The sequence below is a fragment of the Microchirus variegatus genome (genome assembly GCF_963457635.1).
Source record: "Microchirus variegatus genome assembly, chromosome: 9".
In the NCBI taxonomy this organism is placed as follows: domain Eukaryota; kingdom Metazoa; phylum Chordata; class Actinopteri; order Pleuronectiformes; family Soleidae; genus Microchirus; species Microchirus variegatus.
Window position 1 is genome coordinate 26,814,144 of NC_139810.1, and position 27,417 is coordinate 26,841,560.

Below are 27,417 nucleotides of genomic sequence, written 5' to 3' on the forward strand. Positions count from 1 at the left end.
TCACAACAAATTAGTCATCATTTGAATTCATATCTCTCCTTGTGATAAATATGTACAACTTCTTTTTGAAAGTCCTGGAGAGAGAAAATGGGCTTAGACAAGAAAAACATGAAAAAAAAACAACAAAAAAAAAAACAGTGCCTTCTCCTGATGTAACGATGGAGGAAGTGGTAAAATGATCATAAATAATACGTGTCCACCTGTTCAGACAAGAATGTCCATGTGGACGATGTTACAGGATCTAAATCAATTATCAAATGGAGATTTCATGGTTCATTTAACAAATGTTAAATTGCCGTCCAATGAGAGGGTCATCATTATAAGCGTGAAATGGGCAAACGCATGTTGAGGTCAACGGTGGACGTTTACGTTTAGACAGATGCAACAGCAGAGCACATAAATCTTCAAACTTACAGTATGTCAACATTCCCGAGTTCAACTCGGACATGTTCTGGTGGCTGTGTTTCTGTGTCAGTCTGTGGTATTTATATTTAAAATCAAAAAAGGAAAGCAAGTGGTGAATACATCTGAAGTTGAAAAATAGTGAGAAAGCAGGTGAGAGTGAAAAGCCACAACCTCAAAAAAGGATGTATTCTATGTGCTTATCACATAGCATTTTAACACAAAAAGGTCCATCACAAATTAAACATAACACAAAAGAAAGCACTGTAATATTTAAAAAAAAAAGAGTAAATATAAATATTGCACTTCCAAACAACATAAGAGTTCCCAGCACCGAGCTGCTATCCCTTTACGAGAGGTACAAGACATCCAGTGGGATGCTCACATCTGGACGGTAGCCCTATAGTGACTTTGTGTCATCTTTTCCACTGAGGTTCATTTTTTTAATCCATGATTTGCCATTAAACAAAGTCAGCCCAGAACGGGGACCGTGTTTGTGGTGTCATGACTAACAGTGACGGAGAATGGCTTCGTTTTTTAATGACCGCGAGCTACAAGGTGGTAAAGGGATAAACAGGGAGCGAGGCCGTGGGAAATGTAATCAATCCATACACAGAACAAACATTCATAAATACACCATTCACACAAATGCATGTGCACATGAAATCACACGCAACTCTTAGTTCCGACTCAGACATTTCATATTTACATTTAAGGCACATAAAAATCTATGTACATGACAAATACAAACAAAAAAAAAATGTTCAGTCCCTGTAGCCTTTTGGTAGTGGGATGACGAGACACTTCCGGTTCTAAACATCTGCAGGCAATCGAAAAAAAAACTACAGTGTCTCACAGTTCAACACAGACTGTAAGAAAATTGGATTGTACACACGCACAGAGTGGTGATCCTGATCTGTCAAAGCTACAACACCGCTGATTGTCTTTGGAGCGGGACATGATGACACTACCATCTGGTCATTTGCTCGTACATTGTTTCCACTGCATATTATAAGCTCAACCCTCGACTGCGAGTAGGAGGAAAGACAGCAAACAAAAGAACATTTTTTGCCTTTTTGTGCTGCCAGAAGCACCGTACTGCTTTCGAGCTTAATGTGAGGCTTCCGCAAAGTCTTCCGGTGGTTCCAGTCGCCGTCCCAGTTCGACTACAAAGCATCGGTTAAAGTTGAACTACGACAAAAAAAAACGAGATTTCCGTTTAAACAAAAGTGATCAGTAGGAGTCAAACTCAGAACTCAAAGGAACATCGATCAGTGAGTCTCTGCTGTCTTTGGAAATATATCAGTAGATTTCCTTTGAGTGCAAAAAAAAAAAAAAAAAAAAAGAACTCAACCAGCGCTGTCCACCATCCTGAGGCAGAGAGAGATCATTTTCATGCACAGCTGAGGAACATCCATCCAAGCATTTTAATACCCGCGTATCCTGGTCAGGGCTGCAGGCTGCAGGCTGCTGGAGCCCAGAAATGGGCAAGAATCGGTCGGGGGGGGGGGGGGGGGGGACACCTCAGATAAGTCAGGACTTAGATAATACAAACTACTGGAGATATTGGACAGATTAACCTGTTGAGTGATCTTCTACCAATAAAAACATGTTCTGGACATATCAGGGGAGTACTATTAGGCCTCAGCAGGCAGTGTGATTCACAGCTCCAGGCAGCCACGTGCTACATCTCAGAGACAGTGAACGCTATCAGACCGTTAGCACCAACATATTAAAACAGGCATTAGTGAATTTCATCCCAAGAATCCAAATGTTAAGTCTAACGCTCGCCTCTCGGCCCTGACAAACGTCTTATCTGGTAACATTCCCGACCTGCCAGCAAAACATAAATAAAGAAGAGGAAAAACATTCATTTGGCTTGAAGATCTTTGGATTCTTTTTGTTGTGTTCTTCTAGTGCAGCACAGTGGAGTTCAAGTCTCTCTTTCCCCTTCAAACTGCTTCCCGATCCACTCTACATGTTCCGCTGTGTTTCTTCGATAGCAATCATACGGCCAGGTACTGTGGTTCTGAACAAAAAAAAAACTCTGCTGTTCGTTTACGCCTCAGAGGCAGCCTGTGGTTTTAGATGCGCTTTCTCCATGGCGGTGCCGTAAGGTAGGGATCGCTTGAAGAAGCCAAACTGCAAAAACAGAACAATCACATTTGAGAACACAGACACATCTTTGTAATATTTAAATATCTGTGTCAAGCAACACTTACCTTGTATAGAACATAAATTAGTAATGCCAGAAGCAGTAATCCAGCCAGGATGGCCAAGATGATGATCCACAGAGGAACGGAGTTCTCAATGTCTGGTTTGTTCCACACCACTGGAGTCACCACCTGAGAATATGAGCAGAATGCGTCACCAAAGAGCCAAAAAAAGGTGCATAAAATCATCCACCTAAAAGAAAAATCAATTATTTAAATACCTTTTTGTGTCCACTGGGTGAGTATTTTGGTAGGATGGCGTAAGGCATCTTCTTCACACTATATCTAGCCAGGCACTCCAGCACATAATGCTTATAGGACCTCTGAAATGAAATAATAAACATCACATGATAATCAGATTGTGCAATTCACTACTTGTGCACTAGATGGCAACAGAGACCAGGTGCCTCTCACAAAGAGAAACCCTTTCAGCATTCCGATCCCATGAGCAGGCTGCGACTGCCAGATAATGCATTTTCAATACATTCACACATTTGCACACATGTTAGCGCATGTAGGGGCCGGTAAATAGTCTGTGTGGGGCTCAGACACAGTGGGAAGACGGGGATGTAAAGTGGTAGACGGTGCAGTCAGCACAGCTGGTCTGCATGCTCAGTTTGCAACTGTCATCCCATTTGTTAAAGGCAAATATGTGAGACTTGGCATTCCGACAGTATCGAATCCTGGTTCAGACCCAATTCAGATAGATGCCGAGTCAACACAAACCAAAATGTGAGAGTGACAGTTGCTGCTATTTGTCTTTGGGAGCCACACATTTGAGGTTTTGACTCTCTTTTTTGATGCTTTAATGAAAAATGGCTTTTCACTTCCTGCCAAAAACACTGACATGAAAAAATACACAGACACCGATCCGTGGCGCGCAGCCGCTTTTCCCTCTGCCATGTTTTTTTGTGATCTGGTGAAAGCACATGGGTCGTAAACAATACATGTCTAGTGAGCCTGTAATACAAAGAGGTCTTCTGCCCACAAACCTCGATGAAGGTCTCGGCCCAGATGCGCGAGCGCACTTTGAGGATCGCTGTGGTCCCTCTCTCCAGAAGACCAACTTTGCACTGGAGCGACCAGCACTCCACGTTTGAGCATGACTACGGAAACAAAGAGGGAGACACAAAGAAGACATTTGTTAACAAATGTTAGCCGAGATTTTTGTGCATTGATAGAGCTTTGGTGCATAACAACAACGCAGCGTTATTAGTTTGCGACGTCTAGATAATAGTTAATGTATGTAAGTAGACCTCCATAACTAACATATATGTGCAACAGGACCACTCTGTGTGAGCTTTGAAAAACGTTGATCAGTGATGTTCTCGAATGTCTTGTTTTGTCCACAAACCAAAATGATTCAGTTTTAATGATTTCTTTGTTATGTGGAGCAAAGAAACAACGAAAATATTCACATTTAAGAAGCTGAAACAATCAGAAATCTTGTTTTAATCATGAAAAAAGATCCAAACTGATTCATCTTGTTTTTATGGTCAAAAACCTCCTAGTTGCTGTAAACGAGCCGATAGAAATCTCTCCTCACTGACGCTCTCCTCAGCCGCGGTGTTTCAGACTCAACTCTCACACCCAGAAGACAGACTGTGTTGTGATTGGCCAGCCAGCGTAGAGCCTTCCCAACTGTCTTGTGATTGGCCAATACCCGGGAAGTGATATAATTAGCACACCAGCTCTCATAAGCGCAGCTCCCCCCTCTGGAACGGTGGATGCACTGCTACTCGTTATCAAAACATTGTTTTAACAATGTTTAAAAATGGTTTCTGCTCGGGCACTAGTCCGGGCACATCCGGTTGCGTACATTGAACCGCAGAAGAAGAATAACGTCCGTTGTGGAGGTGTTTCACGAGCAACAGTGTCTTCTGACTCTGGGTCTGACTCCGGTTTAAAGTCATAAAAGGGACTGCGGCGGGGAGTCGTGACGAAGCTATTTTTAAACACTGTTAAAACAATGTTTTGATAATGAGGAGCAGTGCATCCACCGTTCCAGAGGGGGGCGCTGCGCTTCTGAGAACGGATGTGCTGGATAGTACTGGCCAATCACAAGACTCTGTCTTCTGGGGATGAATGTTCACTCTGAAAACGCGCAGCAGAAAAACACAGTCAGAAAAGAGGATTTCTATCGGCTCGTTTACAGCAACTAGGAGGTTTTTGACCATAAAAACAAGTTAATATATGTAAGTAGACCTCCATAACTAACATGTATGTGCAACAGGACCACTCTATGTCACCTTTAACATTTTCAACAGAGGATCGACAGATTCATCGATTACGAAAATAATCTTTAGTTGCAGCTCTAGCGAAAACTATCTTGCCATCAGTCTAATCTCAGGAAATGTTGCTGGGAGATGTAAACACCTCTGTGCTGAATAACACAGAGAGGCTTGTGTGCAGCTGATCGTCTTACACGGCACTGCGTGAACTTATTCAACACTGATTTCAATCTAATTGACATTTGGTTAGTTTTAAATGCAGGTGGTGGGAGGGGGGGGGGGGGGTGGAGTAAAAAAGTGCTTCAGCAAATGGTGGCAGGATAAATAACAGGCCTGTTAATGCTGAAGGTCAAATAAATATAACAAAGAGTCCAATGTTTTGACCCTTGTTCCACGCCTGCTTCGAATTAGATTGAAGGAATGTCATGAGACTGTAAAAAATGCAGCATGCACCACATTATTGTCCAACCGCTAAAACCAGCCAGGTTTTTTCCTCAAGACTATAGAATGCACCCGTCTTAATTAGGTCCTCATAATGCAGCTTGGTAGATTTAACATTTTAAAACAGTAACGTTGGATGCTGCAGTGTGTTTTGCAGCCAGACCACCCTGAGAGTGAGAGGTTTTTGTCGGGGTTTCCGGGCGGGAACGCAATAGTTTACTTATTTCACCGAGTTGGGCAAACACAGGAGGAGAGGAGAGTGCCATCGTCTTTGCTTTAGGCTCAGATTTAGACAAGAGTTAATGAGGGGTACTCAGACAAGCAGGGAGCATATCAGTCCTATCCTTCCTGCTCGACCTCCTCCATGCCCCACAGCACTGGGGCCACAAAGGTTTGTGGAAATGGGTCCAATGACAGAGACGCCTCGGACCCGAGTCCCCACGTGGGAAAGATCTGAATCTCGGAAGCAAAAGGGCTGTTCCCACAACTTAAGATAAAATAACAGTTTGGCTCGAGAACGCAGCTGCTGTATGGAGAACGCCAGAAGAGGTTAACGGTTTTTAATCGATAATATGGTGAAGATTCTAGCTTCTGAAATCTTAAAAACCATTTTTACTCTGTGGCTTTCGAGTTTTATTGTATGACCTGTTTATTTGTGTTGTTTTTATATTTTCTACAGTTTTATATTGTATATTATTTTATTTTACTGTTTGTTTTAGGTCTATTAGGTCACACGTTTGTATGTTTTATTTATTTATCTCTGATGTACAACACGTTGTTTCAGCTGTTTTATAAAGTGCTTTATAAATAAAGTTGGATTGGATTGGAACTCTATGACGCACACATTATTCCTATTATTATTGTAATAATGATTACTTTATGATAGTGACAGCTAATGCCTTTATGAATTAATTAACTAATAAAAAGCACAAAGTCTTTGTGAAAAGGCTGTGAAAAACATACTTCTGACTGGTTATTAAAACAATGCAGAAATTAATTTCGTATTTCATGAATAAATACTTTCTATTTCAGTATCAAGGCTTCAGTTGCACGTGTTAATCATTTGTTTTCAGATTCTGTGCAGATTTTTTTTTCTCCCACAGTTGGTGCGTCAGGTGGTCCTGATGAAAGAAAAAGATAAAACGAGACGTGTCTTGCTGCCGGAGGAACTATATCACAATCTGGAAACGCTAAAATGCTTTACGATTTACAACTTACAAGGGTTTTTTTTTTAGCATCGCACTAAAGATATATCACTTGCACTTGTACAATAGCATAAACATTACAAAAGTGATGCAACAAAACAGAAATACTAAAATAGGATTTTCCAAAATGTTCTTCTCCCTGCAACTAACGACTAAGCAGGTCATTCCAAAAATGCTCATACATGACCTCAACTAAGCATCACTGAACAAAAATGCACTTTAATCAGGAGACACTTTGATTGGGGATGTCGGGGAAAAAAAAACTTAAGTGCAGACACGGCACAACTGGAGAATAGCATCCTTCACACAGAAGTGTCACTGGACATGCTTGATGAACGAGCGCGGTTAAAAGCGACAGCCGCACAGACAAAGACCTCATTGATGGAGGCAGGTACACAAAGACAAAGGAGAGAGAGAGGGAGCAGCTACATGCAGGTGGACCGATCAATAGACCCAGTGTGTGAAGGTTAAAGGCGTCACAACACACAGAGAGCTGGAGATTAGAGAGCGCTCTGTGAAGTCACCAATGCATCACTGACAGAAAAAAAAAACACCCATGTCCGACATGTTCTCGGCCTCTCCGCCCCCTCCACCACCACTACTACTAAAGGCTCTTTAATGTTAATCACCACAAAGGGACTTGTGCCTGTGCCCTTTGACCCCGCTCTTCTAAGGACTCATAACTTAATTACCCAAACCCAGGGACTTCATGTGTGAATGGGGCCAATGTCACCAGAATAGGTTCATATTTGCAAACTTAACGCAGTGCAATAAATTTGTTTTTAGCAGAGTCTAGATCTGATGTGTAAGTGATGCAAAACCGATCTTAAATGAATAACCACATTCATTCTAAAACTGTAGACTCGAGATATTCATTCACTCACTTTCAAGTCACCTATTACATTAGACTTCACCTTTTGGCCTGACAACATTCACTCATGCAAACAACAGTATATGTATTTATATGCACTACCGTTCAAAAGTTTGGGGTCACTTAGAAATGTCCTTATTTTTGAAGGAAAAGCACTTTTTTTCAATGAATATAACATTAAATTAATCAGAAAAACACTCTATACATTGTTAATGTGCTTAACGACTATTCTAGCTGCAAATGTCTGGTTTTTAATGGAATATGTACATAGGTGTATAGAGGCCCATTTCCAGCAACCATCTCTCCAGTGTTCTAATGGTACATTGTGTTTTCCTAATCGCGTTAGAAGGCTATTGGATGATTAGAAAACCCTTGTGCAATTAAGTTAGCACAGCTGAAAACAGTTTTGCTTGTTCTTTGATGAATAAAAATCATTATTTCTAATCTTGTCAATGTCTTGACTATATTTTCTATTCACTTTGCAACTCTTTTGATGAATAAAAGTGACTTTTAATGGGAAACACAAAAAAATTGTATAGGTGACCCCAAACTTTTGAACGGTAGTGTATATTAGCATGAGGAATGTGCATTGGCAAGAATGTGCATTGGCAAGAATTCAATACATATCCCTAAAAAGGGCTGATGGTTTGCCATAGTCATATTTAATTATAAGCAAGGAAATATACTGCACTGTAATGGTAAAAATAACAATGTCATATGTATAAACAATGTACAGTTTTCTTTGTGGTGGAAGAAAGAAGAAGAGTTAAATGGCCAAAAAAACCCTGCTGCTATGTAATGGTCTGAGGTTTAAATACAACACAAAACCACAGTAAAGAATATTTCCATGTCGTTGCAGCACTTCAAAGAATCGCCATGAAATGTCACCACATTTTAGTGCATTGACATTATGTAACACCTCTAATAAACATGTACTGTACATATAGGACGTGACAGTTCTTCGTCTTACCAGGTTGGTCAAATGAGCGAGCTGATTCCTGTGGACATCCCGCCTCTCTATGTGGTGCTCCTGGGCCTTCAGCGCCAGAATAGGTGGTTCTGTGGACGTGTGCTGGAGCTGCAGGAGTAAAAACACGTGAGCCATTAGGACAAGGCACACACTGACCTCACCGAGCAGAGGAGCACACCACCCATTCTGTCAATATAAGACTTGATGTTAGCATGACCCTGAGGCTTTTTGTCATTAATCAGAAGCATGCGAGTCCTACTCATGGACCTTTCGTGGAAAAGAAAAAAAAAACGTAGTACTTAGCAATTCACCAGGGAAAAAAAAACATTAGCTAAGACAGATGACCACTTACAGCCCTGCTCAACATCTGTCATGCTTCAAATGTAAACACAAACAACTGCATGGGATAGTTTGCCCACAAAATCCCACAGCTAGAAACTCAGTATTAGGGGGTGCAGCACTGGTTCGTCAGAGATCAGAACGTATGTTCATCAAGCTGTGCAAGAGCTGGAACATCAAAGCAGTGGTAGGATGAGTGTCCTGGGTGGGGCCATGAAGCTGGGAGGGGGGTGGGTGTGGACCCAAGAAGCAAGAAGATCCAACCCCACAATCATACATCTGACGAGGAATCAGCGAGAGACCTTCACTGTCAGATGTTCTGACCGTGAGAGGTGCGCATTCTGTGCTTTTTCTGCGAGTTGCTCACTTTGAGGTGTAGGTGGTTCATGTTCCTGTCCGTGGTGCAGTTGATGGGTCCTTCTGTGGAGAACTCCAGAGGGTAGAGGAGAGCGAGACCCTGGACACTGAGAGGGCAACGCAGCTCGAGCAGGGTGTGGCTGATCCGACTGGGCCCGTTATTCACCAACTGGAGAATAAAAAACAGGAAAAATTAAACCTATACTAAACCTACATTTGACATTGCATTAATCTTGGAATAGGTCGGGAATGAAGGAGAGCACTGTTCATTGTCGGCCGGAGCGAAAGAGGATCTGCACAGCCTGAGAATAAATCACACTGAGAACACTTTTCCCTTCTTTGCTGCCCTGGAAGGTTGACATGCTGTATGAACAGTAGGATCTGTTTTCCAACACGATCTGCTCAGCCTCAATGAGTTGCCACAGCTATGGCCGATTACCTCATAGATGTGTTCCACTGCAGGCCCGACATCCTGCTCCACCCCGTAGTTTTTGGTCACCTTCCAGTTGGCCGGTGGGAAGAACACCTTATCTGGTCGAGACACACTGATGAAGAGATGGGAAGGTGTGAGAATGTTTATAAGGTGACTTAATAAGGAACTTAATAAAGTCCTGACAGCTCATATGAGGAAATCCTAAACCTCAGCTCACCCTTGCAGGATGACTTCAGCCTGGACAACCACCTCCAGCTTGTAGGGCACAACCTCGCTGTGGGAATTATTCTCATTTTTACTGTGGAAACAAAAAGAGTTTGTGATTAGGTAGGAGAACTACTATTACGCAGACTGTTTCTAATGCGTGTTGATATCGAGCTGTTACCTGCGAATCTGCAGCTCAAACTGCACAGTTTTGTGCGTGTCTTTCAGCCGCGGCACCGTGAAGCGCAGACCTGCCCACAGCTGCGGAGACAAGACGAAAGACATATTAATCCTCTGTTATTAGCTGCCATCGAAAAATTAGGTCTCAATCCATGATATTTTCTATGACCCACTAACAAGTAACAGAGGAGAGAAAGTTGGTAACAGACGCCTAAGTGTCAGCGCAAGGTTTACGACCAGTTATTATGATTTCAGACACATTTGTTCTGCACAGAATCTGCGTTTAATCTCTGCTTGAACCCCAGGAACACTAAAATCTGAGCTCTCTCTCAGAAATAACAAAAGTGCAAACTTTGTGACTAAAGTTTGTTTTTGAAATGGAAAAGTCTGTCTGTCAGTTAAAGAGGACATATTATACCCTATTTCTCCAAGTTAACCTAGCTCCCTGGTGTCCTAATGAACATGTCTGTGACATGCTTTGGTCAAAATACCAAAACAGCCCTGTTCAGAACGCTCTGTTTAGTAGAATCTCTTTAGGTCCACCTTTAAAAAAATTAAAATGAAACTTAAGGGACAGGAAATGACATCAGCCACAGAGGCTACTGGGAGCTAACAGCAGTTAGTATTTGGAAAAGTGATCATTTGCAGGCTCTAGCAGGCACTAGCAGGCACATTACTATCATATATAACATGTATCCACTGGACAGATAAATCCTCTGAGGCTGGAAGTTTGTGTAGAACTCTGTGCTGCACTGTGGAGCCTAGAATAGAACTTTTCGCGGACTTCCAGTTTTTTCGTATATACCACTGCCCTCGCCAGCACTCTTGCGTGTTTTTTTACGGACAAAACGGAGCTCCGCGAGACAACAATTCCAGGAATTTAGCGCATTGGGACGTCCCGGTGAGCGCAGGCGTCAACATTGTGTGTTTCATCTCCTGTACTTGGACCAAGGAGGACGACAAAAACGTGAGTGAGTCATCTTTTTTCACACTTTGCCTCCAAGTCCCAAATATAAGGATTTAAATGATTAAAAAGTTGATTTTGCATAATATGTCCCCTTCAACACTTCTAACAAGACCGTCTTCCTTCACAGACCTATTAAAAGCATGCCAGCGTTTGACTCCATCATTATAAAGGGGGACTCAGCAGGGAGCTGAGGGCACAGATGGCGTCTGTAGTTCTTGTCACAACATTTCCTGACACGCACTGATTTTTCCTCTGTTGTTCACACCCAAACTGCGGATGGCACGCAGCCTTTTCAAACAAAGCAGGAAACTCAGTTCCACTGACAAAACGCATATTAGACGCAGCACCACATACGACAAGCCTTAAAAATAACCGGGTCAAAGGGCAATGGTGATCTTACAGTGGTGCCAGACTTCATTGGGTTTCCTAAATCACAGCTGAGGTATCGAGTCTGGTTCTCGGTCACGTAGCTGCAGATCAGCTGCGTCAGGCTCTGGAAACCAAGAGGACAAATGAGTCAAAACTACAGCAATAAACAATCATCAGGGAAAGCACTAAAAACAAAGAGTCCCAGGATACAGGAAGTTGTAGGTTTTCACTCGGTTCGCAGTTCTCCTCACCTCATTATTGCGAGCGATTCCGCTATAGTCAGCTTCGGGCGGCAGCACCACGTACAGTTCTGCCTCGTACGCCCCTCCTTCTCCCTCATTCTTGGCATTAAACGTCAAGGTCAGCGAGTTGTCATCACCCAGGTAGACTTCCTTTCTGTCCCTGATGAGTACGCATTCAGAGAAAGAATTGATCACAAATCGCAATCATAGTTTAGACAAAAAAAAATAAGTATAGAGGTGAGTTTGACTCACACTATCGGTTAAAAGTTTGGGGTCACTTAGAAATGTCCTTATTTTTGAAGGAAAAGCACTTTTTTTCCCAATGAATATAACATGAAATTAATCAGAAATAGACTCTATACATTGTTAATGTGGTAAAGGACTATTCTAGCTGCAAACGTCTGGTTTTTAATGGAATATGTACATAGGTGTATAGAGGCCCATTTCCAGTGTTCTAATGGTACATTGTGTTTGCTGTGTTTTGCGTTAGAAGACTATTGGATGATTAGAAACCCCTTGAAAACCCTTGTGCAATGATGTTAGCACAGCTGAAAACTCTTTGACCAAAGGTCAAAATTATTATTTTGAATAAAAATCATTATTTCTAATCTTGTCAATGTCTTGACTATATTTTCTATTCATTTTGCAACTCTTTTGATGAATAAAAGTGTGACTTTTAATGGAAAACACAAGAAAACTTGTATAGGTGACCCCAAACCTTTGAACGGTAGTGCATGAGTAAACAATGACATTCTTTGTTTGTGTTCGTGGACTGAACAAATGAATTTTGTAATTAGTTTAAAAAATCACTTCATGATTCATCTCATAAAGCGAGTCAGTTAAATAAAAACTTTTCCAACGTGGTAATAAAGTGGTTCATGGTGTAAAACAACACACAGTGCTGTAAAACACCTCCCCTTCCATTGCTCTCTCCCTCTATCTCACTCCCTGCATCTCTCTGCACAGCGTAGAACAATGAGAAATGCCATATGGATGGAATGGAGGGCCACACAGATGCTTTTAATTACAGCCCCCCTTTCATAAAGCAAGGCAGGCAGAGCAAGAGAGAAAGGATTTGTGAAGCTGATCCTCTGCCGGGCCTTATAGTCAACCTCAGACTGACTCTGACTGCCTTTGCATTTTTAAAACGGAGCAAAAGCCTCAAAAGTAGAAAACCTTGAAGGTTCCCTGAGGGACCCTTGGTCTACAAGGTTATGTGTTTTGGCAGAAGAAGAGAAGCAACAACATTGCAGGAATGGTGGATACTTTATTTCTGAAAATTCCTAAATCATGCCCATCCTCTTGCTACTATTAGGCTTCAATAATGTGCTATAGGTCAGACAAAAACATCATCGGGCTACTATCCTTAATTGCACTAATCACACTTGCTGCTGCAGTTTCATGCAGTTTCCACGATGCACTAGGGTGGAGTGTGAGGCGGCACTATACCAGGGACACGCGCGCAGCAGGTTATTCCACACATGATGGATCAGTCACATATTAGTTAAAAATGAAGGCAGATGTTAGATAAATATAGGAATGTGAAATCAAAATGACAGAGCGGAGAAGGGAGTATCAGCGAGGCTGTTATTTCTGCGCAAAATGCAAACAGATTTCCTGAATCCTAAAAGTGTGACAGGCGGCGGCGTGCTCAAAACAAGGCGAGGTCGTCCATATTTTCTACAAACACGTCCCTTTTATCTCTCCTGTATAACACCTGCAGAGCAGAGCTGTGTCCTGTTTTAACACACACCGTAGCAACACTGTAGCTATTAATGACCCCCCCTGCTCTGGTATGCTAATCTACAGAAACGCAGCAGAACAACAAAAAACAGCTGCATTTATGCTTTAGCACTCAAATCCGTGCTCCCATCTGCGCGGCAGAGGTGAAGAGTTCAGTGTCTGGTAGCCTGTTCACATTTTACAGTGTTTTCTCTCTGGGATTATTTTTATTTTTTTATTTTTTTTAAGAAATGCATGAGGAGATGAACGCACTCACCCGTGAACTGCCAGCTTCAAATCAGGAACACAGATATTGTCCTCGCCGCAGTCCAACAAGATCTGGGCCTAGAAGAAGATTGAAGGTGTTAGCTGCAAGATCGTGACCATACAGGAGGGAAATATGATATTATATGAAATATATAAAACACCGTTCCTTAACATGTGTAGAGAATTAGGCACACAGAATAAATCAGATTTCTGCTCGGAGGTGACAACAGGATGAGTATAGCAAGATGCGACATGTGCTGTGACTAATACATTCCACCACAGCCTCCTGATAACCTCCCACCACAAACACCTGGACTGCAGCCCCCCCTCCCCCCCTCCTTCTTATTTACAACACATCATCCGAGTACATCAGACAGTCACAAAAACACTGTTATGGCTCAGAGGGACAAAGACTGACTGAGTGAGGTCATGTCAGGCGTAGACAGAGTCCGGTGAACCAGCTGTGCAGGAACACACACACACACACACACACACACACACACACTTTCTGCTTGCGACGTAAGAGGAGGAAATGGCGATCGCTCGAGGACATAGCCCTGAAGAGCAAAGCTGCCAGCGCTCACCAGCGTGCCACATCACAGCGCTACGTGGTGAACCGCGGCTTTCACCACATGCTACGCCACCCAGCGAACCGCAGCACTATATGATCATATGGAAATTGGGAAGGCCTGCGACCCAGAGGAACTCTTTTCAGACATAGGATCCCTCTGTTGACCTGACAGTCACAAGCGGAGGTTCACAGATTACAGTGAAGGGTAAGACAAGAAAGCAACCAAAACACTGCCGGATAAGTGGACGACCGCTGAGCGTGTGGCAGGGCAGCATCCCTGCGGATCGCTAAATTGCATCCCGCTGCGACTGTGACAGCGCAGCGACGCTCGCAATGATGATGATGATGATGATAATAAATAGAAATGGAGGAGGAGATTAGAGAGCCGAGCGCCCCTCTTGTCATTACACCATGCAGGGGCTTTAATTATGGACACCATGGTAACCGCCACGCTAAGTGCACCCTGATCCGCTCGTGTACATGAGGCAAGAAAACAAAAGCTGCAGGGCCCAGTCACCGCTGTTAAACAACCAATATTATTTCATCTGACAAAATGAGGGTAAAAGCCAGCATTAAAATAGGAAGAAAAAAAAAAAACTGTGACCCATTCATCACAGTCACACACTTTAGCCCAGATGTTGTCATTTTAAGAACAATGGTGGAATTAATGCAGCTACGGCCATTTTTTAAAGTGGTGACAACGACTTAGATCATTACTGATTTTGCACAACGGTATCTCTTCACACGGGATCTGAGAGTTGCTGCAATTAATAGATGATGCCATAACTCATCATAGAAACATATGGGACATATTAAGCTGCGAGAGAAAGCGAGCAAGAGAGAGAGAATGAGCCTTGTGACAAGCGCATAAACCATATCTCATTCTCACTCCAGCTTGAAAATAGTCAGAACTTGGCAGAGGTTAGTGAAATGCTACATGGCCTACCACATATTCTCAAAGCATATGTGGAAATCAATAGGGCATCATGTGTATGATCAAGGCCGTGCATGCGATATAAAAGCCGCCCTGTTACATTCACGTAGTCTAAAGCGAGATTAATGAAATATGTTGGCAGCCTGACATTTCTCCCACACGTGTTTTACACACACACACACACACACATACACACATGCAGTTTGCCCTCTGTAGTGTTTGGCAAACGGAGCCTTTTCACAGTTAAGGTTGACATTTTAGCTCGGGCTCATCTCAAGGTCTTGGTTCAGCAATAGACCACATCTGTTGGAGGCCCAACAGCTTTGATATCCAGGGAAGGGCATCAATGACAGGGTTTAGTCCTGATCCAACAGGAATAAGATAGAAACAGACCAGGATGGAGAAGAAAACCAAAGAGAGGGAGGAAGAAATAAACTTCACTGATTGCCATTCTCCAAATGCTCTGAGCTCTATGTCTGTTGCCGAACTCACATATGGTACACGCTGCGCCACAGCTGACAGGATGCCCACATGTTGAGCTCGCTCTAGTCGCTGCCCGAGGAAAACCGGCTAAATGCCAGATTATTTCATCCAGATGGGCAAATGGCCTAGCCGTGCCCCGCCCTGAAATATCCTCTATCTACTTCAGAATTTACGAGTCTGGAAAGACTCATCTATGTATCATTGGTCAGCCAAACACAGTGAGAGCCAATCCTGCCGGTACAAGGAAACACTTCGCTGTACATGTGCCTCACATTTTCATTTTGGAAACAGCTTCCCAGACACTCTGGACCTATTCCCAGCAGAGTAGTTTAGGATGTAGATTAAAAAGAACAGAGTCACTCTTTCATCAGGGACAAGAGAGAGTTGTTGGTTATTATGAAAGGTGATTACTCAACGTGCCAGATATTCTTATTATCATGCAATCACAAAAGCCACATTATTAGCAAACTGCACCATGGAATGTTTATAGATGCTTTTGTGAAGTTTTTTGTGGATCAATCCGTGGAAAGTTAACTGTGAGAGGAAATAGAGGAAATGTAGCCCACGTGAATGTACCTTTTGCTCAATTACGTCGGTGGTCTGATAGTTGAGAATGGGCCGCAGGCCGTGGGAGTCAGCTGCAGCTTCTGGATCCAAGCTGAAGTTCAAGGCCACATAAATGGAGGAAAGCTTATCTCTGAAATCCTTCTCGTCCTGCGGTCATAGACACGGGGTTTGACAAATTAAAAACTGCACAAAAAATGTCATTTTTGTTGCTTTCTTTCTTTCATTTTTTTCTGGTTTATTTCATTACATTTCTTACAACAAGGCTCAAACACAGGATGCATCAAATCAATTGTCTTAAACAGATTTCATAAGTGAGAGAGGGAGCGTACCCTGAGGTAAATCTTTGTCTGGCTGCACACGCGCTCGCCACGGCGAACCCTCAAACTCCTCTGAAGCAATGGCTGCTGGGAGTCCAAGAACAGAGCCCTCTTCACTGCGGCCTTCTGCTTGTGCTTGCGACTATCAAGCTGCACCTCCACCTGGAAATCTGGAACACATAACACACACACACAAATGAGCATTCATGGCGTGATGAATGTCCCTGACTCACGCAATGACAGCTTAAAAAAAAAAAAAAAAAAAGACCTCCATAAATACTCTGACCCCCATAAATACTGCACACTCACAATGTAGTCAATGTAACTGAAACATAATGGCTCTTCTACACAGAGGAACGAGCAATTAGAGATAACAGCCCGGGATTGATAGTGAAAGGGAATATGTGCAGAAGACATTAAATGATTAAAGGTGGATTACAGAAGATATTTGGCATGCTGAGCTCCATTTTTGTGCAAAAAGCTACATTGCACATAGACCGTTATGCGTGTTTTACTGTTACCGATATTAACAATATTTGACAGTTTGTGCAAATGTGGAAAGATTACTCACCGAGAACGTCTGGTAGTCGTTTCCCATCGGCAGATAAGCAGAAACTCAGGTTGACACTGTTTTGGACAAAGGGGGACAGGGATATGATGAGAGAAGCATATTCATTTATGGCAGCGTTTCAGTATAAATATATTATTCACAGAAAACACCTCACTTGCCCTCACGTTGTTCTCTCACTTTCCCTTGTGCTCAAGCTTTCCTTTCTTACATGGTTCGCATTACAAGGCACGGGATGTAATGGGAATACAACGAATAATATGAAAAATATGTCAAATGCGCGGAGACATCCTGGCATCTGACTGCTTTCGCCAGCCAGGCTGATAAATCGGTGCGTCTCCATTTCCACCCACCACAACCCCACACACAAAGGAATAGCAGAGTTAAGAAGGGTGAAATTGGGCAACGACTCGGGTTTCAGTGCTGACCAGTCAGTGACTGTCTATATAAGCCTGTAGCTCTCTCCCATGACATCAGCTGCACAACACTGTCCAGAATTCTGCAACCCCAAAAACCCCGAGCCCTTTTTTTTCATTTACTAGAGAAGCCATGGAGCAAAAACTGGAAGAAGTGAGAAAACAAGAAGGACTGTGTTAAAAAAAAAAAAGGAAGAGAAATGTAAAATGAGTCAGAAAGACACAGTGAACACTTTTCAAGTAGTAGTAAAAACTTTGTGTCTGCCTGTTCCTGCACAGCTGTGTGCGCACGCTCACTGAGTCTACGTGTCCTGATGTTTCCCAGCTGTGTTCCACCACCAAACAATATCTCATTCAAAGCAACTGCAAAAAGAAAAAAAAAAGAAGAAAAAAAAACTTACAGCCCCTTCCCACCCACACTCCCTCCCATTATCCCTTCTGCTCTCCTTTCACCCCCACAGAAAAAAAAAACTCCTCATCACCAGGCAACATAGCATAATCAAGACACATGTGTATACAAGAGTTTCCTTTATGCATCAGGATCTGGGGAAGCAGACACATGAGTGCAGCGTCAACCATGTTGAACAGCGAGCAACCGTCGTCTGTTTCCTCTCCCCTTTTCTCTGGAATCATATGTGCACATTTTGAAGGAGGCCAAGAAAAAGGCTAACAATGCTGCTATTCAGCGTGTTATTCCTCTGCTCCTCAACAGAAACATGGTGATGTGAAGACATTTTGGTAAAAAGGTCAGATAAGAGCACCGCTCGGGGGCAAATTAATAGCGTGACTGCTGATGGAAAGGATATTCCTTATCAGGGCTTCCTGCCAGGACAGAAGTGTTTATGTATGGAGGGAATGGATAGATAAAAACAAAAAAAAACAACAGAGCACGAAACCAGGATGGCGGTGGCAGTGGTGGTGCTGGGAAAGCCGATCACTCACCAGGAAACAGGAATGGTGGCGTTCCCACTGGTGACCAAGCAGTTCTTCTCCTCAGGATTGATCATGGTGGGGTAAACTGTCAGAGAGGCACTGGCGTTCACGATCGGACGGGATCTGTGGACGACGAAAAGGAAGCAGATTGAGTGAGTCGTCGCAAAAAGTGAAGATTTACTTTTCCTGCTCTCGAGGGATATTGTGACACTTTGGGAAACATACAGTGATTATTGAAGTGTTAGACATGAAGATTAATACTACTCTTGTTAATGCCTGTTTAATGGTTTGCTTAGATGTAGACAGAGGGACATTACAGTAAACTAATGTAGCTAGCAAATAAGAATCTTAAGTTTTTAGGCAATGCTGCCACAGCTTTGTTTGGAATGAAATGGGGCAGTATTTCCTTGGCCTTATGTAATTAATCATACAAGCAGACAAGCACCACCGTTAGACTTCTGTGTAGACAGGCAAGAGAGCATATTTTTCCCCTTAATTTAAACTAATAGACCCTTTGGTAAACAACATACCTATAGAGAACTGCTTTATCAACACCAAAAGCACCAACAATGAGATCTGAGGAAATAAAGGGAAATAATTAGAACATGTACTGGGAAAAACCAAGATTAAACAAAGACTATGATACATTATTCAAGCTTCACTCACCTGGGTATCCATTCACATCCAGATCCTGAGCACCGCGGAGGGAGAATCCAAAGCTGGCAGGAATAGTCCCAGCAGCCCACTGACCGACGATCACCTGAGATGGCTTTTCCCTGAGTCCGTCCAAGTACCCATTATAGATGTAGACGAGTCCCTGCCGGTCATCCCCTCCAAATGGGCCGCTAATAGCCACGTCTGAGAAAGAGGCAAAGTTCAGGACAAAGGTTATTTTTATATTTATATATGTACCATATGTCTTAGACATTAAAGATCTTCATTACGATAGCTCGAGCAGACAGTGGAAAAATAATAATAATGGAAAGATCAGATTAAACTATAGCCACAGAAGCCTAGGTAACAGAGGAAGCACCTATAATAATGTCAACCATTTCCTTTCTGTTTTAATAACTGGGTAGGATAGTAGACCAAACACACCTTTATAAATATGGAAAACTAATTGAATGCCATTTAAGTTGTATGTTTGGAGTTCAAGTTAACCTAGTTCCCTGGTGTCCTAATGAACATTTCTGTGACATGCTTTGGTCAAAATAACTTAAGGATGAAGCACCACAGCAGTTCAATCACTCTGCCAAAACAGTCCTGTTCAGAACGCTCGCTTTTGAGTGTCTGTCTCTTTAAATGCAAATGAGACGCAGGAAACTACGTCAGCGTCACTGAGGCTCCGGCAGCTAACAGCAGTTAGCATTTGGGAAAGCCATCATTTGCAGACTCTCGCCGGCATATTGCAGTCATATATAAAATGCATCCACTGGACACGTAAATCCTCTGAGGCTGGAAGTTTGTGTAGAACTCTGTGCTGCACTGTGGAGCCAAGAATAGAACACTTCGCAGACTTCCGCTTTTCCGGACACTGCTGCCCTCGCCTGCACTCTCTCGTTTTTTAGGGGCAAACAATTCCAGGAATGTCTCATTGTGACGTAAAACAATGAGAGCGGAAGTCAACATCGCATGTTTTATCTCCTGACTGAGGAGGACCACAAAAACATGACTGAGTCATTTTTTCACACTTTGCCAACTCATAGGGCCTCCAGAGTCTCAAATATAAGGATTAGAATGATTAAAAAGCTGATTTTGCATAATTAAGTTTTACTTCTTTGCAGTTGAGACGTTTTAGAAATTCCATCAGTCCATTACCATTGAAACCGTCCTGGTTCAGATCTCCCAATGGTGCAATAGTGCTGCCGAATCTCCCAAACACCTGGTTGCCTGTGATGTGAGGTAGTTGCAGCTCCAGGTTGAGGGGACCACGCTGTAAGTAAACATAAATTCGGCCCATCTCTTCCAAGCGGCCGTCGGAGCCCCTGACCATGAACATGGGAGCTCCCACCAGCAGGTCAACCATCCTGAAAACAAACGGGGGAACATCACACAAACTCATTTAAGGTAAAAAAAAAAACATAGTTTCAGCCGTAATGAGAGAAAGTCAAAGCGGGTGAGGAGGAAAAGCCAGCAGACAGGGAACACTCACCCATCGTTGTTGATGTCAGTCGTTGCCACCGCGTAGCCAAAATATGACCCCATCTGTAAACAAATGTATTTGGGTGACTTGAATGAAAAGGCATTGACATGATGATGATTTGGTTTTCTGCTACTGCTATCTTCAGGTGTGTTTTCTGCATTGCTTCTTCTTGAAGGAAACATAAAGGCTTGATGGGTTTTACAGATTAGGTCCAGTCTGGTGCAATGTGTATTCCAGCTCTGTCATGAACCTCACTGTGAAGCGCATGGGCATTTGAAGGAGCTGCTGTGTGAAATGCACACAAATTCTCTTCAATTATAATTAGTTTTATCCAGATGAGTCAATGATCATTGTATGAACAAGCATGGTCCTTTTATATCCCTAGAACTATGTGCACAAATTACCAATGCACTTTACCCTGCATAACTGAGCTTTATAGCAAACCACCAAAAGAGACCAACATCTAGTAAAAAAGAATGATGCAGAGGAGGAAATAAATGTTGCTCAATAAAGAGCTCCGGGAGGAGAAGAGCAATGAAAACACAGACAAAGTAGAGCATAGAGAAGCTTTCTGAACAAGCGTTCTCAGACTCACCTGCTCGCCAGTGTAGTTAATCATGATCTTCAGATCTGTACCATTCAGTATGGACACCTGCAGCACAGCAGACACATGTGGTGAGCGTCTTTTTATAGGTTCTAATATAAGCACAGACTTTGCTATGGAATTCACTGCAAAAATTATGAATCCCACTATGACAATATCACTGAGGCGGTTTTCCTTCTTTTACTTTCCTGTGTCCGTTCCAAGAGCAAAGCCCAGGCCTCCCATTCTAAAGTGATCAAAAAATGAAAGCCAAAGCTGTGATGATTAAGCTTTCTTACCGAACCATAAAGCATGAGAACTTTTGGAACGCCAGCCACAAAATCTGAGAGGTGCACAGAGAGACGAAGCAAAAGATTTGGAGGGAAAATGCACAGGTCAAACCCAGATTCTAGTATTGATGACATTCCCAGCTCAATAATCATATACAACATTGTAGTTGACTTCAGTTTGTGTTTACTTGCATTGCAGCTGTGTATTCTGTTGGACTTACCTTCAATCTGATCACCACTAAATTCCCCAACAGCAACCGAGTAGCCTGTATAACAAAGAAATATTGAGGTTACCCTAAACGGACTGAATTATGTACAGTATAATGTGAATGTATCGTATGGTCAGCATCTCTTCACCTTGGTAGCTGTCATCATGTTTTGTGTCGAGGTTCTGCTTGGTCTGGATCTGGCCCCCGACAGACTGCATAAAGTAGCCCGGGTAGTACGCTTTAATAATGTCTTCTTTAGCTGCAGAGATCACCTGACCTAGAGTGAAAGGGAAACAAAAATGGCTTAAAAACACAAAAGGACATTTTTGACAAGCGGTCTTCCTGTTTTTAACTCGTACATACGAGTTAGAATGTCATATTCACCTTGCCAAAAGTAGCTGCCTGGTCCTCCCAGCACCACTTTGCCGTCCTGAAAAACAAAGCCTGTAAATTACTGCGACGGAATGAGAAAACGTTAACCCAGCGTTCACTAACGGGAGCATTATTTATATACCGTTGTGAAGTCAGCGCTGAATCCTCCCTGACAGTACCCCTGTCCCCCCACATCGCTGATCTCTGAAACACACAAGAGCGGAGCAGGACACGGTGAATATTTCATGTGACCACTCTCATATTAAGGCGATATATATGTCGAAGAGGTGTCGGTTACCTGTGCGGCAGGGAGCATACTCCACAAATTTGGTGAAATTATGGACCGAGAGGTAGCAGGTTCCGGTAGCATCGGAATGGGCAGTGTCTTTTTCAGTTCGCCAAGAATAAAGAGGGGCACAAGCCTGAAGAGAGAGGTGGAGAAATATGAGGATCGCCGGGGAGGAAAAGGGGGGGAAGGGATCTAGATGTCGTGATGAATGGGGTGAGCTTTTAGATGGGAGGTGTTTTTCCAGTTGCAACAATACCCCAGTGAACTCAGGAGGAGACCCGTGCTGAGGTCATTGGTACATCTGGAGCAAGGTAACGAATAACTCGATCCAGGTCGCTAACAGTACTATACTATCGAACAACAGGCAGCTCAACTTTGATGTCATGGAAGGTAGAGACACTAAAATGTCTTAATGGTTGAGAGTGGACAGTAGATGAACAGTAATCTGAGATATACATTTCTTAAAAGGAACATAAAAGTCTGATGTCAGAGCGAGATGAAAGTTTCTTTAACGTTATTCATTTATAACAGTGGAGAAGTTCTAGTCCTTACGGCTTGTAAGCTGCATAATCCTCTCCAACAAGGTCACCTTACCAGTATTGTGTCGCCGTGGGAGCGCACAGTGGCTCCGAACCATTGGTGGGACTTGAAATCGACCTGATGTTCTGTGTCGTTGAGTGAAACGGTGCGATCCCCTGGGAAAAAACACAAGAAAATGACATGGAATGATTTACAGTAACTATCAAGAAAACATGCATTCCTTCATCTTCAGTGCAGTTCAGTATCCCATTTCTCCCTTCCTCCCAAGTCCTTGGAAACATCTGGTCATTTGGCAGACAGCAGGCTTTAAAGGCTCCAGTTTGACAATTTTTCATGCAAAGATAATTCGTGTAGAATGGTATTTTGCTATATGGACATAGCAGTTTTTCCTAGCGCTTAGGTTAGGTTAGGTTTGAACTGGGCTGGCTTAACCTCGCTGACCTTTTACTCTGTTTGACCACCTGGTTTCCAACACTGATTTCCCAGTTCAATACTAAGACAGCAGCAGGTGACATGACAGATGGTCTGAGGAGTCGGGTTTAAACGCAACTTTATTGGTAGACAGATGTTACAACGAAGATCCAAACAAACCGATTTGACCGGGGAACTCGCGTCATCACTACACCAAAGGACGGCGTTTCAGTTTGTGCGCTGACATCTATAAGGAAAATGCTAATGTGAGGTCAAGAGCTTCCTGAGTGCATTTGCAGAACCACTTTACCTTAACCTTTTTTCCGCAGTCCTCTTTACCCTGTGTAGGCTTCATCAAACCACAGGTCTGTTGCAAAAGCAAAGGGGACTGATGGCTGATAAGATTCTACAAGAGATTAGGACTTGCATGTATGTGAAGAAAGCTGGCTGTGTGCTCGGCCTCTCTGTCCCATATCTGGCCGGCCCTGGTCTGTATTCCCGGCCAACTGAGCAGCCAGGAGCTGGAGTTGAAGGCGTGCTCCGTGTCTTGATGGAAAGAGCGAAGGACTGAGTGTCCAAGGAAAACATACACACTCTGGCCTTGGCTTCCTCATAGCAACCTCCCAGTAATCTCTGTTTACGCACACACTTCTTACTCATTCCCCCGCTTTCATTTTCAATATTATCTCCATCTTCCCGCTATTTTTCTTTCACTATCTCACCCAATTCTCTGTTGCTTTCGGGGAGCACTAACTCCTCTCACCCAAGACGGTAAGCAGAGCTAGATTATAGTTTTTTAATAATCCGACTGTATTTCTGCTTAATCTCCATGCCTGGGCTTTCCTGCTAAAGTTATTCATCATGGTCCAACAGCAGTGTTCAGTGGTCCATGTGTGAAAACAAGTGCTTAGCTATGCAGACAATCACATGAGCAGTGCTTCAAACAGCTCCTTCTAATATTGTGACTTTAACTAATTTCACTAAGCGGCGTGATTCTTTTTCGAAGAGTACACCTTTTAAATATTTGCCAAATTCAGGAGTCATTGTGTGGATAAGGCCAATCCAAAGCCACCAGGCAAAGTTGAACCGTGATTATGATTATGTTGGTTTGAGTCATGTCACAAAGACATCATCAAACAGGTTGTACTTTTGATTCTCGATTACAGTATACACTACCGTTCAAAAGTAGGGGTCATCTAATACAGTTTTTTAGTGTTTTCCATTAAAAGTCACACTTTTATTCATCAAAAGAGTTGCAAAATGAATAGAAAATTAGATTAGAAATAATGATTTTGCCCTTTCGTCAAAGAACCAGCAAAACTGTTTTCTGCTGTGTTAACATCATTGCACAAGGGTTTTCAAGGGTTTTCTAACCATCCAATAGCCTTCTAACGCCATTAGCAAACACAATGTACCATTAGAACACTGGAGAGATGGTTGCTGGACATGAGCCTCTATACACCTATGTACATATTCCATTTAAACGTAAAGACGTTTGCAGCTAGAATAGTCGTTTACCACATTAACAATGTATAGAGTGTATTTTTGATTCATTTAATTTTATATTCATTGAAAAAAGTGCTTTTCCTTCAAAAATAAGGACGTTTCTAAGTAAACCCAAACTTTTGAACGGTAGTGTAAGAGCAAATGTAACATAATTGCCTAAAGAATGTAACCGAAGTTCTCACATAGTCGCATTAGATCAATCATAAGCTCTGTGTCACTAAAATTGGTGACGAGAAGCTGTGTTTTTTTTATCTGTGAGGAGAATGAAGACAGTCAGCTGGAGTCACATGAAATACTCTCAGCTGAAAACAGAGGAGATTCAGAGGGAAAAGCCAGAGACTGGTTCCACAAAAACATGTCATCTAACCAAAATCCCCCTGGGATGCAAGGTTAGCGCTGTGTGCTGATGTGACATGGTGCCCGGCCCAGTTTCCCATGGGACCCGCAGAGCAGCGCAGGGGTCTGGACTGCATCCACAGACCAACCCTCGCCTTTGAACTGTGTGTGAGCGGACAGCCATTAGTGGGGTTAGAGCCTCTCGCTGTGAGTGTGTGTATTTTTGTGTGTGTCAGTGTGGGGTCGGAGACAAATGGCCAAATTCACTCATCACATCAGCTGCCCCTGTGGGAGTACTGACAGCAGGAGAGCAGAGGGGGAACCGAGAGGAGGCACGGGGCTCTGGTTTCTCCCTCTTTCCTCTTTCCCCTCTGGCCTTCTTGCCCTCCCTCCATTTTTCCCATCCTGTATGTGCCCCTCGTACCCCCCCCTCCCTGCTGCCCTCCTCTCTGATCCATAGACGGGCTGTTATCTCAGTGAAAGAGGAAGTGGATGGGAGGAGGCCTTTGGCCAATTTGACCCAATTAGAAGGGCTAATTAAGAGGGTCTGTGTCCTGTGGGTCACAGCTCAAACACACCAAGAGACCAGTGACGACACTTGAGCACCAATTCTGTAGTGGATGTAAAAATAGACTATTTTAATCAAGCAGTCATATTGGAAAAAGTTTTTTTTTTAAAGGAAAAAAAATCAAACCGTCAGCATCATCATTGGATGTCTTTTTTTTTATTACTCTAGCTTTTACTATCAGGGATTGGCAGAGAAAACAAACAGTCACAGCTACAGTAAAAAAAAAAAAGTTGCTGCAGTAAATGTCATCCATTTAACAGCTGTTTGGCACAGGCCAGTTTGCATGCAGATGTCCATGTATTGAGCGTTCCTCGATTGTACGGGCCAGTCTGCCATGGTCCAGATGTCGGAACCAGTTCTGGCACTCTAATCGGCTCCTTCAAAGCCCCTTAAAAATGCGAAGGACGCACTCTGACAACCCCCGGGGGACTAACCTTCGCTGCGAGGCCTCACCGGCTTGCACATGACATCACTGTCGGTGGCGTCCCGCCAGCACAGATGATGTGCAACACATTTTATATCGCGAGAGAAACAGCGCAAAGAAGACAAAAGTGTCGTGCTCGCTGTCCCTAAAGCTTGGAGTGTTTTTATTTTGATTGGCCCTTTCTTCACTTCACCATTGTTGAAAAGAGGCTGATAGATTTTCTGTCAGGACAAAATATCCACTTACTGAGGCACCCTCGTGCACTTCCTTGTGTCTTCGAAGAACTACTTCACTTAAATCCGACTCCATTGAATCCCTTTGCCAAGACGAGCCGTCTCTCGGTAAACAGGACAATTCTTTGTGGTATGATAAGATATTTGTTGACTGGTTTGCTTATCTCAGTATACCTTCCTGGACGAACCCAACACAAACACAACCTGAAAGAAGGAAGGAAGGAAGGAAGGAAGGAGTACCCTTCAAAAACCTATTCAACACCCCCATTATCCCTTTCTTCCCCCAAAGAGTGCACACAAACAGGAAGAAAGGATCATCCAGGGTCCAGGAACGAACATAGCCAACTACAGATCAGTGGAGTGGAACGCTGACGCCTGATCCAGCTCTGCTGCTGACAGCAGGAGCAGAGAGGAAATGCTCTGAGCACCAACAAAGTTCAGCCATTTTAATAGCATTTCAGCACTATCTTGAGTTCCCTGACCTCTCAAACAACCAGGTAAATAGATTGCATATGGGCCATACCATTTATATTGGAAAGAAAGAAAGAAAGCATGTGGTTTTTGGCATAAGCAAATGTAAGATCTAATCAGCAAAGCATGAATCCAAAATGTGTCCGTGTCAAACATAAGACTTACCTTCAGTATCAAATTCAATGTTGTGACATTCCGATTGGCTGAGGCTCCATGGACAGTAAAACACAGATCCTCCCTCTATCACATTGACCTGTCTTGTGTTGGCCTTGGGAGCTCCTATCACCACGCTTGCACTGTGAAGGAGAGACAGAAAAAGAGACATGCTGTAAATCATACTCTACAATCTATAACCCAAAATGTATAAACTACCGTTCAAAAGTTTGGGCTCACTCAGACATTTTTGAAGGAAAGGCACTTTTTTTTCAAAGAATACAACATTAAATGAATCAGAAATACACTCATGTGGTAAACGACTATTCTAGCTGCAAACGTCTGGTTTTTAATGGAATATGTACATAGGTGTATAGAGGCCCATTTCCAGTGTTCTAATGGTATATTGTGTTTGCTATTCGCGTTAGAAGGCTATTGGATGATTAGAAAACCCTTGTGCAATGATGTTAGCACAATTGAAAACAGTTTTGCTGGTTCTTTGACGAAAGCAAATTTAATAATAATCATTATTTCTAATCTTGTCAATGTCTTGACTATATTTTCTATTCATTTTGCGACTCTTTTGATGAATAAAAAGTGTGACTTTTAATGAAAAACACACAAAAAATGTATAGGTGACTAGGTGAAACTTTCGAACACTAAACTGTAAAACTGTAAACTTGAGTG

At 42.9% G+C, this 27,417-nt stretch overlaps 2 protein-coding genes across 2 annotated transcripts in view; both read right to left on the reverse strand.

Annotated features, from left to right (window-relative positions):
* pou6f1 (POU class 6 homeobox 1) overlaps nucleotides 1-27,417 on the reverse strand; it is a gene marked incomplete at its 3' end in the record, with an annotated part of 195,233 nt that overhangs the window by 87,170 nt on the left and 80,646 nt on the right. The window lies entirely within an intron of this gene.
* The window catches only part of itga5 (integrin, alpha 5 (fibronectin receptor, alpha polypeptide)), a gene marked incomplete at its 5' end in the record, with an annotated part of 35,679 nt that continues 10,209 nt past the window's right edge, over nucleotides 1,948-27,417 (reverse strand). Inside the window, 29 exons of the mRNA XM_083894835.1 lie at nucleotides 1,948-2,544; nucleotides 2,625-2,747; nucleotides 2,837-2,938; nucleotides 3,608-3,721; nucleotides 8,334-8,441; nucleotides 9,040-9,198; nucleotides 9,469-9,574; nucleotides 9,680-9,760; nucleotides 9,848-9,927; nucleotides 11,214-11,306; nucleotides 11,434-11,584; nucleotides 13,424-13,491; nucleotides 15,978-16,115; nucleotides 16,298-16,455; nucleotides 16,857-16,912; nucleotides 18,212-18,325; nucleotides 18,733-18,778; nucleotides 18,869-19,060; nucleotides 20,021-20,229; nucleotides 20,355-20,407; nucleotides 20,941-20,997; nucleotides 21,228-21,271; nucleotides 21,440-21,484; nucleotides 21,576-21,704; nucleotides 21,812-21,857; nucleotides 21,942-22,003; nucleotides 22,098-22,221; nucleotides 22,683-22,783; nucleotides 26,743-26,873. Of these exons, the coding sequence (XP_083750961.1) occupies nucleotides 2,461-2,544; nucleotides 2,625-2,747; nucleotides 2,837-2,938; nucleotides 3,608-3,721; nucleotides 8,334-8,441; nucleotides 9,040-9,198; nucleotides 9,469-9,574; nucleotides 9,680-9,760; nucleotides 9,848-9,927; nucleotides 11,214-11,306; nucleotides 11,434-11,584; nucleotides 13,424-13,491; nucleotides 15,978-16,115; nucleotides 16,298-16,455; nucleotides 16,857-16,912; nucleotides 18,212-18,325; nucleotides 18,733-18,778; nucleotides 18,869-19,060; nucleotides 20,021-20,229; nucleotides 20,355-20,407; nucleotides 20,941-20,997; nucleotides 21,228-21,271; nucleotides 21,440-21,484; nucleotides 21,576-21,704; nucleotides 21,812-21,857; nucleotides 21,942-22,003; nucleotides 22,098-22,221; nucleotides 22,683-22,783; nucleotides 26,743-26,873 (2,974 nt within the window). The 3' untranslated portion in view covers nucleotides 1,948-2,460. The remainder of the gene's footprint in view (nucleotides 2,545-2,624; nucleotides 2,748-2,836; nucleotides 2,939-3,607; nucleotides 3,722-8,333; nucleotides 8,442-9,039; nucleotides 9,199-9,468; nucleotides 9,575-9,679; nucleotides 9,761-9,847; nucleotides 9,928-11,213; nucleotides 11,307-11,433; nucleotides 11,585-13,423; nucleotides 13,492-15,977; nucleotides 16,116-16,297; nucleotides 16,456-16,856; nucleotides 16,913-18,211; nucleotides 18,326-18,732; nucleotides 18,779-18,868; nucleotides 19,061-20,020; nucleotides 20,230-20,354; nucleotides 20,408-20,940; nucleotides 20,998-21,227; nucleotides 21,272-21,439; nucleotides 21,485-21,575; nucleotides 21,705-21,811; nucleotides 21,858-21,941; nucleotides 22,004-22,097; nucleotides 22,222-22,682; nucleotides 22,784-26,742; nucleotides 26,874-27,417) is intronic.